This window comes from Coffea arabica, chromosome 1c (assembly GCF_036785885.1).
Source record: "Coffea arabica cultivar ET-39 chromosome 1c, Coffea Arabica ET-39 HiFi, whole genome shotgun sequence".
Classification (NCBI taxonomy): Eukaryota; Viridiplantae; Streptophyta; class Magnoliopsida; order Gentianales; family Rubiaceae; genus Coffea; species Coffea arabica.
Window position 1 is genome coordinate 54,691,204 of NC_092310.1, and position 13,825 is coordinate 54,705,028.

The following is a 13,825-nucleotide window of genomic DNA, read 5'->3' on the forward strand; positions in this document are numbered from 1 at the left end:
CAGGGACAGAACGGGTGGAGTGGATTTCTGGAAGCATGAGTGCATGACTACACAATGGCTTCGCCTGAGATGGATCAATAGACATTTAAACGAATCCAGAAAGTACAAATAATCTGACATCCCGATCGAAGGCAAAATTCTGGTGTAAAGAGTACTAGTAGTGCGAAAACCATTAAGATAAAGAGTGAAAGAAATTTACTGATTCGAAGCAACAAAAACAACTACAACAAATTTAGAAAACACAAAAGCAAAGGAAAAAGAGAAAACGCAATTACAACAAATTTAGAAAACAAAAAAGAAAAGAAAATGAAACTCTAATAAACTCAAGCATAACAGTCTATTTACCAATGAAAGTCATAAACTATCCACTAAGAGCTCAATTCTCAAGTAAACAAGATTAAGAAAAGTTGTGGCAGAGACAGCATCAACAGAGATTGAAAATGCTGCTGCTGGAGCATTTAAACTCTAAGGCTTTGTCTCTTCTTCATCCTCTTCAATCTTAGGCGCCAGGTAAAATCTTATATAACCCATCTCTGCAATCTTGTACTCAACAACTACAGGAAGCTCTGAAGACAAACTGATGGTTACTGTGTTAGACAATGGGCTTGCCTTGGTAAAAGAGTTCAAATACCTAAGGGCAAATGTCAAGGACACTGGATCATTCATTTCTATAACAGTTGCTTCCTCTGGCTGAAAATAAGGACAAAAAACAAATAAAATCCAATTACAGAGCATAAACTGACAAAAAAGCAGTACAATTACGCACAATGACAACGAAGTAAAATTCTACACAAAATAATGTACCTTGTCAACAGTTGTATTCTGCCGGCAAACAATATTAGCAGACCCAATATCACCTCTTGTTGAAAATTTTACGCCTTCTTTTGTCACAGATATCACAACTGCAAAACACCCAAAAATGTAAGTAAATACAAAACGGAACCAACCCCTATATCGAATAAAAAAGCCTAACCAAGGTTGACACGTTTAGCTTATTGGTGACTTCTACTAATAAAAGTACCTGTATCACCAATACTGCTGAGATCTTTACAAATTCTAGCAAACTCAGCCGAAGGCATCCTAACAATAGCCTGGTACTCTGCTTCTGGAATTCCAAGGTGCTCACTGTCGATGTCCATAAGCTTCATTTCAAAATCAGCTATCTTATCTTGAGCTTCATATCCATAACATAACCAAAGAAAATCAGTTGACGCAATATGTTGACCACCAAAAACAAGTATTGAATATTAACCATGCCAGACAAAAAAAATCACACACACGCACACAGATGACAATAAACCCAGCCTAGAAAATCAGAGGAAGAAGGATTTGAGGCAAGCAGAGGAGCAGCGAAAGGAAAAATCAAAGAAGGGAACAACTTTGAAGTCGACTTTTAAATCACGAACTTATATATTTTGGAAAAAAAAGTATCGACGTTTTTTTTTATTTAAATAGAAACAAGCAATACTGTGGTAACTCCCCGATAAACCATGTATTCCCCGCAAAAAAAAAAAAAAAAAAATTATAAACATCACATCATTTCAACATATGAATCATCATAATCTAGTCTTTACATGCACATCGTTTTCAGCATCTAAATTGCAATTAATATGATTTCCCATTTGATGTTTCAATAATTACATTTTTTTCTGTAAATTTAACAAACTGTAAATATGAAAGATTCAGAAAATACATAGTCAATTTTTTTTCGAAGAAAACATAGAAATATCAAAATAGAAAACTTACTGGGACTTTCAAACATGAAGGTAACAGTATCACTGCCATCGTCGCCTTTAATGGTGATGATGTCATCGTTTCCGGCGCACTTGAGCATCTTAGCCATATTGTTAAGATTCATCCCCATGGAAAAATTACGGTCACAGCGGTAGTGCTCAAAGCCTTCGGATCTGAGCAGCAGAGCCACCAGCGCGACGTGGCTGGAGTCCATGGCTTGCAAGGAGAAGCCACTCGAGGAACAATCGAAATTCGCATCGTTCACCAAATCTTTTATGGCGTCCAGAACCTTCTTCAACAAACTACCCTGAACCAGCCTTAATTCAAACATCTCTGAAGGGAAATTCAGAGGGAAAATGGCTAGGGTTAGGCTGTAGAAAGGGCCGGAGAGTTCTTTTGTTTTTTTTTTTGAAAGAGGGAAAGTGGGAAGGAGTGGGAAGGAGTGGGAGGGAAATATTAGCGGGGGCTTTATATACAGCACTGAAAGTAATGGGGGAAGCGTGCTTTGGAATTTTAATACCAGTAGGGACTAAAGGGAATTTTAAAAATTTATTTTTGTTTAAAGAATCCTTTTTGTGAGATGGCGGGATTTGAGTGGTGCCGAATTTTGGTAGACGATTAGAATTCCCGCCACATACTGATTTGGACGTCCTCAGCGTGAAGTTTGGGCCAGGTCCACTTATTTGGTTGCGGTAATAATCCAGGAAAGCGCTAGCGGGCTACAATTTGAGCAACGGTTTGGGCTTAACCAAACTGATTCTCCCGTTGGTTACTAAAATGAACATGATTTATCGTCACCCACGCAGTTGTTGCATCTTCTATTTGGATTTGCTTCTTGGGTTGATCCATCCAAAATGAATAATTGAACTCTTATGACCTTAAAAAGATCATCCACCAAATTCAAACAAACTGGATTATAGGAGTAAGGGATATCAAATTGATGGTCAGCAGACACAATTTTGATTGATTCGTAATCAACCCTCTGCATTTTGTAAGTTTATCAATTAAGCAAATGAGATGTCAATATCAATGTCTCTCTTTAGTAATCATATTCATTTGCAAAAGCCCCACACATCACGCACATTTATTTTTTTTTACTATATAAAAGCGAAATTCATTAACAGGATCGTTAGAAATCATCTAACGTGATTTAATTTACATCACAAAAATTTGCAGACTTCTGCAGCATATTCGTGGTATCCATTGATTTTAGGATAATAGATTTAGCTATGATCATAAGGCTTGACCGAGTTACCTATAATTTCGAAGCGTCAAGTCAATTTCTAAGACCAAACAATCTCCTGCTGGCACTTCACAATTTCGCACTCCCTTCTTCGTTGTCTTGTGTTGCTTTCATTTTTTCTTTTTTAAGTCAAAGTTGTTGCTTTCATTTGACAACCGTTCCTGCTTGGCAAAGCAAATGAAAGTTTGTTGCCGAGCAGGGGGCTGCTTTTGGTTCCATCCCATCACGATGAAGACTGATGCAAATAATTTCATTAAATAAAGAGTAGATTATATATATATTGATAGTGTATGCACTATCACCATTTAATTCATAACATATGTATAAAAGTTGAATTTCAAATTCCAATTTTGCATAATTGTTATTCATGTAATGCTGACAATATATAGGAAAAATTATACACTGTCAGAGTAGGCAAAAATTAATCAATTGTATTAATTTTTGAAATATTTGATATATTATATGAATGAAATGTTTTTCAACTTGTTTTTGTTTGTATATTATTATAACATTATATTTGAACATTATATTTTTTTAAAAATTGACCAATCAAAATGGAGTTGTAATATTTGAATTTGAAATTCAAAATTTATACATATGTAATGGATTCAATGGTGATAGTGTATTAGAATTGTCAATGAGGTCGGATTAACCTAAACTTAGCTCGTTAAGCCCGAAAACAAGACCGATGAGCCCGACCTTTTCAATGAACCGGTTTGAATTTAAATCTAAAAATTAGGCCCGAATTAAATATAAAATGAGCTCAAACCTTATTAGACCCAAATCCGATATAGTCCCAACCCTTAAATCACATTTATATATAATTTATATTTTGATATTATACATAATTATATATCCAAATATATTATTGCTAAATGTTAAATATATACAAATTATAAAAATACAAAAATATGTTTAAAAACTCTTTTACTAGTTTTCTTGAGAGCCAATATTAGTAATGCATAACTGAAATTCTAACTTTTCTCATTCGTTGAGTAAATTATTGTGTTGGCATAATATTGATTAATTTATTTTTGGTCTAAAAACACAAATTATCAAGCATGTTTTGATTCAAATCACAAAGTTATGAAAAGTTTCAACTTTTGAAGATGTATTGGTTTATGGCCGCATGTTTTATTATTATTTTTCATGTATTTTGAACGAATTAGATATAATATTGTTAAAAAATTATTGATTTATATACTTTTTAAAAACTATTACTTGTTCATGTTTAGTTTTAATATTATAATTCTGTGAATGTTAAATTAGTTTTACAACTTAATAGTTATAGTAATTATATTAAGAAATTTGAGGAGCGATAAGTGAGTTTGGGTTAAACGTGAATAAGGCTCAAAATATGAATATTTTGTAAGTTGAATATGATCATCGTATTTATTAACCCGAAACTCACAATTCGAAACTCGAAAGTGTTACAAATTAAATTGGTTAAGTCTAAATTTATGAAAATCCATCTTATATGACCCGATTGGCAATCTTATAAAATTTACTGATTTAAAAGGATATACTATTTGCGTGTATATAAGATTTACTCAATAAATATTTCACACGCCCCATAATCAGTTGAAGAAAAGCAAACTACTCCAGCATAGGTTGTCACACGTACATGTATTCCCCAAATTTTATTTATAAAAAAAAATTTACTAAAAATAATGAGTATTTTTAAGTCATCAGTAATGAGATTAGCGTAGTACAGTAGAATTTTGGGAGAGTCCTGTCTTGTATCAAATTTAACTATCAAAATCAAATGCACGAGTTTTTAAGCGCTCGCAATCACTTTCTTTATAACTTACTCTCAAATCTCAATCATCATCATTATTATTTGGAACTCCTAGTCCGCACCCTGATTAATTCGACTCGGTATCTCCTCCGGCAATGGCGGATCCATTCGAGATCTCCTTCGCCGGAATCTTCCTCAGCAGCGCCTTCGCCGCTTGTTTTGCCGAGGTAACTCTTGTTTTTCTTAGTAGTAAACTCTTTCAACATTTACGTTTCTTCGTTCTGAAAGGTAAATTACTAGGTAAAATGACATACTTACAGCTCGTCTGTGCAAATTCCATTTCAGCGCTGACTACCAATGCTCAATGCTGTTAGATTCAGATTTCACATTTAAATGTGGATACGTTGATCTTAATTTTCTTTTTGTTTTATTGTTTTTTTTCCTTTTGGTGAATTTGTTGATTATGCCTGCAGTTGTGTACTATTCCCTTGGACACAGCTAAAGTTAGGCTACAATTAGAAAAGAGAGCTGCCATTAGTGGGGAGGCTGGGGGTGGTAGCTCAAAGTACAAGGGATTGTTAGGTACAGTTGTGACTATTGCCAAGGAAGAAGGTCTTTTAGCGCTTTGGAAAGGAATTATACCGGGATTACACCGCCAGTGTCTCTATGGCGGTCTAAGAATCGGCTTATACGAGCCTGTAAGTTTTCGGTGTGAGTTGTTTTTGCTTAAAATTTTTAGACACATGGTTGTATGTATTAATTTTGGCATGCTATTTTGTACACGTCGGACAGGTTAAGGCATTCTTAGTTGGGGGTAATGCTATAGAAGATGTTTCTCTGTTTAATAAAGTACTTGCTGCTTTGGTAACTGGTGAGTTAGCTCTTGTTTCGTGTGAGTTGAACTGGATTTACTATGTTTGATGTATGAGTTGTATTGATTTCTTTTTCTGTTCATAAAAAGGTGCTATAGCAATTGCTGTTGCTAATCCAACTGATCTTGTGAAAGTTCGGCTTCAGGCTGAAGGAAAGATGCCTGTTGGAGTGCCTAGGCGCTACTCTGGAGCTTTGGATGCTTATTATACCATTGCCAAACAGGTGAAATTGCTGATAAGTATCTAACCACATACAGTTATATGTGGTCGTTGGTTAAATGCTTTCTTAGTTATTCATTTCACCAACAAAAATGAATAGGAAGGACTGGCAGCTTTATGGACAGGGCTTGGGCCAAATATTGCTAGAAATGCAATCATCAATGCAGCTGAGCTAGCTAGCTATGATCATGTGAAAGAGGTAACCTCGATTTTGTTACTTGATTTAGAATATGTGATTGCTTCTCATAATCAGTTCTTAATCTGCATTCTAACTTGTCCATTCTGTTTCTTTCCTTGTAGAGCATTTTGAAATTTCCAGGATTTTCAGACAATGTTTTAACCCATCTTCTAGCCGGTTTAGGGGCAGGTTTTTTTGCTGTCTGCATTGGGTCTCCTGTTGACGTTGTAAGTTATGTTTGCTCAGACACTTGTTGCAGTTATGCTAGACAGTGATTACGGCATCCCTGTGTCAGCATCAAGCTGCTTTTGTAGCTCTTTTCTCTGCAAAGTGTTATTCCTGTGGAGTGATGTGGGTTACAATATTAAGATCTTTTAGTAAAACTAGGGTCAATTATGGCATGCAAGAAATATAAGGAAAGTGTCGATGGTGTCAAACTTGTTTAAGTACCAATAGAAGCACAGTTTGCTTGAGACGATTGTTACTGGCATGAGGTATGTATAAACAAAATGGTGATGAGCATGATTGTTTCTGAAAACCTGTATACGTTCTTGCAAAAACTTGAAGCATTCCTAGCATGAATTTAAGTCTACTCCTTGACATTACTGTTGACAAACTTATTTTGAATCTAACCTTTGGTGATATTTTTCCAGGTAAAATCTAGAATGATGGGAGATTCAATCTACAAAAGCACCTTGGATTGTTTTTTCAAAACTTTGAAAAATGAGGTACGTATTGCCTCTACTTTTTCGTTTCTCATTTAACTGTGACAAAGTTGCAGTATTTTCATCTTTCTGCAGTCATCAAACAATTGTCTTGCAGCCATCAAACAATTGTCTAAAAATCATCTTTCTTCCTTTTTCTATTCCTTCAAATCTAGTTATACGAATTTGGATGTGGTACTGCTGTATTCGGTCATGGTCTCTGTTGCTATCAGTGAAATGTTTTTAGATGATTAAGTTCATCCGCTGTTGTGCTGGGGACAGCTATGTGCTCTTAGTCTTCAGTGTCTTGTTCAGTTATGATGAAGCACACTCTGGTTGATCTGGAGCAAAAATTTGGATACTAGATGTACTATTGCGACAGATCTATTTCTCCGGCTAGCTAATGTCTTCTGATAAAAAATTTTGCAGGGGCCTTTTGCTTTTTATAAGGGCTTCTTACCCAACTTTGGGCGACTAGGTCTATGGAATGCCATCATGTTCTTAACTCTTGAGCAGGTAAGTGATACTTCCGCCTTAGGAAGTTGGTTGCTTCTCTATTCAGCATAAGTTGTTATATGTTTTTAACCTATTGAAAATAATGTTTAAGATCTCCTTTTATCAATGGGTTGATGCTCCAAAGACCGGTTTAGTTTGATGAGTTGTAAAAGATTTTATCCAGTAAAGAATTTAGTTTCTTCGTCACAAACAGAAACTGCTCATTCCTCTCTCTACTACATTATGACTAGTATGGTGCTTCTGGATTAATTTTTCTGTCAACCATTAGAAATATGGCTGCATCTTGGTCCTTGCTTCTTTGAACTCTGGTACCGGCTGCTGGTGCTCCTATCCACAAACCAACTAATAACAATCATATTTATTACTTCTCTCCATGACAGGTCAAGAAACTATTTTTGTGAGTAATTTAAACCAAATCACCTCCTTGAGTTTTGAGGAGGAGCTGTCATCTCTCTGCGGGGTGAGAGTGAGAGAAAGGGTCCTCTCCTGCATCTGACTGTTCATCATTCAATTGATAAGGAGCATTTCTTTCTGCGGGGGTCTCTGCTTATTCAAAGATCACGAAGGAGCACAAATGCGGATGTCAATAAAAGTGAATTCCTTCGTGTCCGTATTAGCTGTGACAACATTGCATAGTAGTATATAGTCATTGGAAAAGCTTTCGACACAGCAAAGAGAATTACCGCTTTCAACAATATCTAGAATTGAAGAATGCGAGATATTTGAGACATATCGTGATGCAATTCTTTTGTTTCAACTTAACCCTGTATGCCAATATACTGTACTTAATAGTGGAGGATTTGTGCATTCAGATTATTCTGATCTTATGAGATAATTTTTCATGCAGGGTATCTGTATGAGCTTTCCAGGTTCCATGCCCAAAAACTGAGAGAGCTCTAGAGGCTCTTCCAATTCTATCAGGAGTGATCTTTGCAATACCCCGAGCATCGAGCGAACAAATAAGAAACATTCAAGTGCTAAATGCTACAGCTTCATCAATCTTACAACAGAGTGATTAATTCTCTTAAGATACAGAGGAATTATGCATCCTTAAACAAATCTACTGACTGAAGACTTGAATCTACTATAGCCAAGAAAACTCCCATAACCGAAGCACCTCAGAGCTCGACCTCGTCCATGTCTTCTAAGTTTTAACTAGGCTAAATAGTAGTACAAATTCAATACCCGTTCTTGGGAACGACGTATACCCTGGCTTTAATTAGCGACCCATTTCCAAGTTTAAACCCAGGGCTCACCGGAAAGCCCACCACCTGAGGCACGCCGGCACCCATTCGTCCACCACCTGGAACCCTCGCCACACTGTCCATATACTGCGGATGGAAATCAGCTCCCTTAGCCGCCTCAAAATGACTAGGCGGTGGGTCCATCGAAAATGCCAGCAAATGTAGCAGCCAAACTGCCTTAGCAAGGCCCAAAAACCCCCCATAAAATTGACTCCTGGGGTGGTTTCCGGCCAAAACTAGGCGGCGCTGCTCCAAGTCCCCGAATAACGATTCCTCCATTTTGGGATGAACAATTGCCAAATACTTCTTGAAACAGAAGTTCCCGAAGCTGCAAGTTGGAAGTATCCCTAACAGTTCAATTGGGTCCATGGCTTTCATGTCGCGGTACTGAGTGAAGCAATCGCGACGATGCTGGTCGGGATGGATCAATGAGGAGAGGCTGCCGTCCATGTAAAAGGTCTCGTGGTCGAACCCCTGAAACATTTTCCGGTTAACATAGGATTCTAAAGCGTACTTAGCGTGGTTGGCTCCGACTATGGAGTCCGGAAAGGTGGTGGGGGTGGGTGTAGTCGGGGAGGCACTGCTGGAGAAAGAAGCAGCTTCGATGGATCTCACAGCGGCTGTGATGTCCCAATGAGCTGAACGCATCAGGGAAAGGAGCATTGCCGTGAATGATTTAGCAGCTTCCTTTACTGAGCTCATTGTCGATTCAAATATCTCCGGCGCCGGTGACGGTGCCAGGCCTGCAACTGCATCGGAAAAAAAAAATCGTAGTCAAACGACGAATGGCACTATCTGAGATACATGCAAAGAAACGAGGGTAAACATGTCATTTAGCAAATAGTATTTGGAATAGGATCCTGTCACCTTGACTACTACAGCTGACTTTTCTCTTTGACTTGCTGCCTTTCTTTCCACCGCTGCCACTGCCGCTCAGCGACGACGCCGTTTTAAACTTCTCTCTCAAGTTCTCAATCTCCACATCCTTAGCCTTCACTTCCCTTTTCAACTCCTCCAACGCCGCCTCGTACGGCGCCACCACCTCCCTCAGCGTCGCCGCCCCTACTTTCCACCCCCCTCTCCCACCTCCAGTATTCCCAAGACTCCTCCTGAACCTCTCCCTCAACACCCCGATCCTCCGCAGCTCAGCAACCACAGCCACGTCCGCAACGCGCATTTTATCCGGATCCCAGGGGCAGTGCGCCTCCTGCAGGCTAACGTACGCCCGCTTCATCGCGGAAGCCGCCTCGAACACTTCGCCAATCAGCATTTCCATCTGGATAACTCTCTCATTTCTCAGGCCACAATTTCGGTCCCCTTTGCTGTTGTTCCTTTTCACATCCCAATTCTTCAGCGAATCTCCTCCGTCACCCACATCGTAGCGGTCATCGTCTTCTTCGTCCACGTCTTGTTCTTCATCTTCTTGAGCTTTGAAGTTGTCGTCGTCGGAGTCGTCGGGGGAGTGAAGAACAGAGGCATCGTCGGCGTGGCGGATGGAGCCGAGGGGGTTGAGTAAGCAGTTGGCGGTGACACGTTGGATCAGATCGGAGAAGTTGGAGACCTTGGTTGTGGTGGCGGACATTTTGTTGATCCTGACAGAGTTTCTGGGACTCGGGCTGGCAGTCACTCGAGTGTGCAGTGGCATCAGTAAAAAATGTGAGCAGTAGTAGACTAGCAGGATTAGTCGACGAGTCAAAGCAGTTGCTTTGTATAGATTTTTTTTTTTATTTTTTATTTTTCTTCTCTTTCCAGTAGAGGCTCGGTTTAGATTTATGGTGGGAATGTGCTACCGACTTATCCCAAAAAAAAAAGATAGTCCTATGGGAATACTACAACTTACATGTGCTGCAAATGAATGAAAAAAAAAAAAAAATCAATGAGCTTTTGTCTTGGTTGTTTTGTCTGTTACATATTTTTTTTAAAGAGATTTTCTTGGTTACTGCTCACTAGGGTTCAGTTATAGCAGATATACGAGTGTTACCATGTCAAAGGGGAGTCTTGCAATTTTTTTTTGGGGGGGCTTGTTTTTGGAGGGAGGGGTTTTCCATAGACTCGAGGCAAAGGAGTTTGACAATTTAGAGCATATTATTATTTGCCTTGAAGAAAAATGAGTAGCATGTAATTAGTTCAAAACTTCATGAACAAATTTTAGACGAAACAAAATCATAAACAGGTCAAGTATGGAACCAATTTTATGCCAAAGTTCAAATTGAATAATCAGATCAACGTTAATAAGCTTCATAATTGTCATTAGCTTATTTGATAGTCTAATTTGAACATCCGTCCCTAGTCTTTTAACAGCTATTGTCACTTCAATTGCTCACCAGTTGCTTTTCAGTTGAGGGATGTCAGATCGTAGAGAAAACTTTGTAGGGCGTTTGGTGAGGTGATCCCGGTTCACTGGAAAGCTGTAGGATAGCTGCTGCATCTCTGGCACTTGAGTTTCCTCACGGCTCCCATGTCCTCTCTTCTTTCTGCAGGCAGATTCAGTTTACACAATCATATTTCGGAATGGATTGATGCTTCTCTGAATTATCCCATAAGATTAAAAAAAAAAATTTATTTAAATGAATTGTTGGTTCGAAAGCCCGTTTGGTTATTAGAGTATTTTGGTTTTGAGATGTAAACACTCTGTCTGGAGAAAGTTAGGGCTCTGTAGCTACAGCATGTTGTCCGCCAAAAATAGGAAGACAATTTAGAGAACCCTTCGTTTCAACAGTATAATTTACGATGATGTACGAGTAGAAACTACTTTCGTGTATTTGCCACGCCACGAGGCTAAAAAAATGATGAAGCCCGCAGGCAGGAGGAGGAGGAGGAGTTCATATAATACTAGTACGTATTGGCAGGTTTGGTGAAACGTTTCTTTCTGTCCTCATGGAACATGATGGTCGATTCACTCACTAATAGAGTAGTACTGCTACAAATATCCGAATTTTAGTGGACCATTTACATTTAGTAGCCAATCCCAATGGAGGAACAAACTTAATTAACTTGGTAATTAATTGGAGGCAGAACAAGTGATGGTCCCCCGGTAGAGTCCCAAAATCCAAAATTGGCTAATAAACTCATTTCCACGAGCAATTGATCACTGGCAAAAAATTTAAGGATCGGAGCATCTTGTGACCCGTAAAATCTAGTCCTTTGGCATTTAAGAATCTTTGATGCAATTGCAAACACGCCCTTTAGAGCAGTGTTTTCAAGAGGTTAGAGTTTCATCAATTTTACAAGCGTAGCTAACAGTATATAAAAAAAATAATTGGAACAAACTCATACAGACACCAATCCATTACCTTGACTTGTCGCATCGGAGTGAGCGAAGTAACGCGCTAGAAAACATGATAGTTGAAGACGGCAAGATCAGTGGTGGGGGGTTTTGTTATAGCAACTCTGAGGGCACTGAGGAAAGATGTTCAATATATATCGAAACCTGCAGCAGGAGTACTTGAGATGGGTACCAGCCAAACTTGGAGAAGAACTCGGATGATCGGGCTTAAGCCGGGTCATGGCGAGCATCTCTTTGAGTTGGCCCTCCTAAATCGACAAGTGTAGTATTAATTTTCATTTGCTGAAACACGCACTAATGTATTTGACAAGCTCAACAAGTTAAAGAAACACTTCGATGATTCGCCCTCTCCAATCAACATCCCTCAGTTTTCGCAACGTGTCCCCTAGCAACAGGATCTACCTTTCTTTTTCTTTTTTTTTTGGATAAAGAAAAGTCTGAGCGAGTCCAGTTCCGATTATTGCCATTATAATTAATTAAGGAAATACATATTCTTGAAATCATCGGTAACCAACTAGCCAACTATTATTTGCAAAGAACATAAAATTGAGTGCGATTGTCCGTCACCTTTTGCAAAATGAAACCATATCTTTTTTTTTTCCCACCCTTATAATATCAACTATCAAGGATGATAGTTTCTACACAATTAACTCCAATTGCTGCACTTGCAGTTGTCGTGCCATAAATGAGATTTGTGCTGATAAAAATATAAAACACCGTCCGTCTGTTATATTTGTGTCAACCAAAAACTTACTCTATTGGTGCAGTGAGAGGACATGTATCTTATTAGCCAGTTTAATGTGAAAACTAATGGCGAGGGTTGCTTTTCTGTCTTCTCCTTCTAGTATTTTGTCTACTTTTTTTGTTGAAAAAAAAAAAATTAATTGACTCAAAACATTCTTAAATTCATTGCAATTACGGAGTCTCGTTATTGTTTTTTGACTTTTTCACGTGATTCATATACACCGTGCCGGGGCCTAATCTTAAAAAGACAGCGTGACTTGGCCACCAGCAGGAATCTTGAGGCAATAAAACGAGAGAATACGTCCACACGCGTGAATATGGTGCCCGCCCAACAACGAGACACTGAGAGGGTCATGGACCTCCCCCAGTGCCCGTATCACGTTTTGGAAGGCCCTTTTGGATCTGAATGGGTTAGGAGGCGGGCCTTGGACAGAAGGAACATCTTTTTGAGTTAGATTGAGGCCCTAGGGGGATGGATGTGATCTCTCAACGAGTTGCGTGGCCACGAGGCAGCTCCGAGACCTACGTGGGCTTATTTGTGAAGAAATCCTCAACAGTTTGTCTTCGTCGTGTAATGGTCCAATAATTTGCAAAATCTTGCAAAGCCACTAGTGCCAGTTGAGTCACAATAATTAAAAAAAAAAAGGGGGCAAAAGTGAATCTAGAAGTGCAACTCATCCGGCCGAGAAGAGCTGGAACCTGCAAGCTGGTGCTGCGAAGTCTGAAGAGCCACCATTAGCTGTGGAGATAACTGGAGCGGGTACAATGGGCTGTCGTAGGCCCTCCACAGCAGCCGAAGCCGGAAAATAATGCAACAAATATGTCTGGGGACTTTCGGTAGCATTTATTTACCAGGAAAAGAGTAAAATCATTCGCAATGTCCCTCCATATTTTTTTCATCGTTCATTTTTAAAATGATAATTTTATCACCCTTATATAATTAAATCGATAAAATTTGATCACTTTTTAATAGACAATCACCACGTGATCTATGTACAGTCATTTTTTACGTATAAAAATATTAGATTTTACTTTTTTAGTAACAAAAACGAATATAGATTGGGTTGAATTTTATTTTTTTAGGAAAAGAATAAATAGGTTCCAGGACTAAAAAATTTATTTTATAAAATATAAAGGACATTTATAAAGGACTTTGGGTGGGATGGGTACTGGAATTTGATATTGAGTTTAAAATGAAACAAATTTCAATTGTACCCATTAATTGATGGAAAATGCTTGGGTATCCATTGGGCTCAAACAGGCGAGGGTTGCATATCTTGAACATACTAGCTTCTTTTATTTTTCTATTTTCCTTTTCTGAAATTCTCCTTTTCATTTTTTTTTTCA

General features: G+C 38.4%; 3 protein-coding genes across 4 annotated transcripts; 1 reads left to right on the plus strand and 2 right to left on the minus strand.

Moving 5' to 3' along the window:
• Positions 1-172: 172 nt before the first annotated feature.
• On the minus strand, positions 173-2,207 carry LOC113729860 (proliferating cell nuclear antigen). The gene is made up of 4 exons (XM_027254157.2): positions 1,747-2,207; positions 1,022-1,174; positions 805-902; positions 173-690 (listed from the first exon to the last, which is right to left on the minus strand). The coding sequence occupies exons 1-4, from the start codon at positions 2,063-2,065 to the stop codon at positions 466-468; spliced, it is 795 nt and encodes a 264-aa protein (XP_027109958.1). The 5' UTR covers positions 2,066-2,207; the 3' UTR covers positions 173-465.
• Positions 2,208-4,734: 2,527 nt separating this feature from the next.
• On the plus strand, positions 4,735-8,020 carry LOC113729875 (mitochondrial uncoupling protein 2). 2 transcript variants are annotated; one of them, XM_027254189.2, is made up of 9 exons: positions 4,735-4,942; positions 5,189-5,413; positions 5,508-5,586; positions 5,722-5,810; positions 5,907-6,005; positions 6,107-6,211; positions 6,638-6,712; positions 7,118-7,204; positions 7,585-8,020. In XM_027254189.2, exons 1-9 carry the CDS (start codon positions 4,871-4,873, stop codon positions 7,603-7,605), a joined length of 852 nt encoding a protein of 283 aa, XP_027109990.1. In that variant the 5' UTR covers positions 4,735-4,870; the 3' UTR covers positions 7,606-8,020. The 2 variants fall into 2 exon arrangements, with proteins under 2 accessions (XP_027109990.1, XP_027109982.1); XM_027254181.2 differs by having other exon boundaries at positions 4,738-4,942; positions 5,677-5,810.
• Positions 8,021-8,151: 131 nt separating this feature from the next.
• On the minus strand, positions 8,152-11,953 carry LOC113729867 (protein GRAVITROPIC IN THE LIGHT 1-like). Its single transcript, XM_027254170.2, has 4 exons — positions 11,742-11,953; positions 10,773-10,922; positions 9,316-10,064; positions 8,152-9,197 (listed from the first exon to the last, which is right to left on the minus strand). Exons 1-4 carry the CDS (start codon positions 11,786-11,788, stop codon positions 8,383-8,385), a joined length of 1,761 nt encoding a protein of 586 aa, XP_027109971.2. The 5' UTR covers positions 11,789-11,953; the 3' UTR covers positions 8,152-8,382.
• Between the last annotated feature and the right edge of the window lie 1,872 nt (positions 11,954-13,825).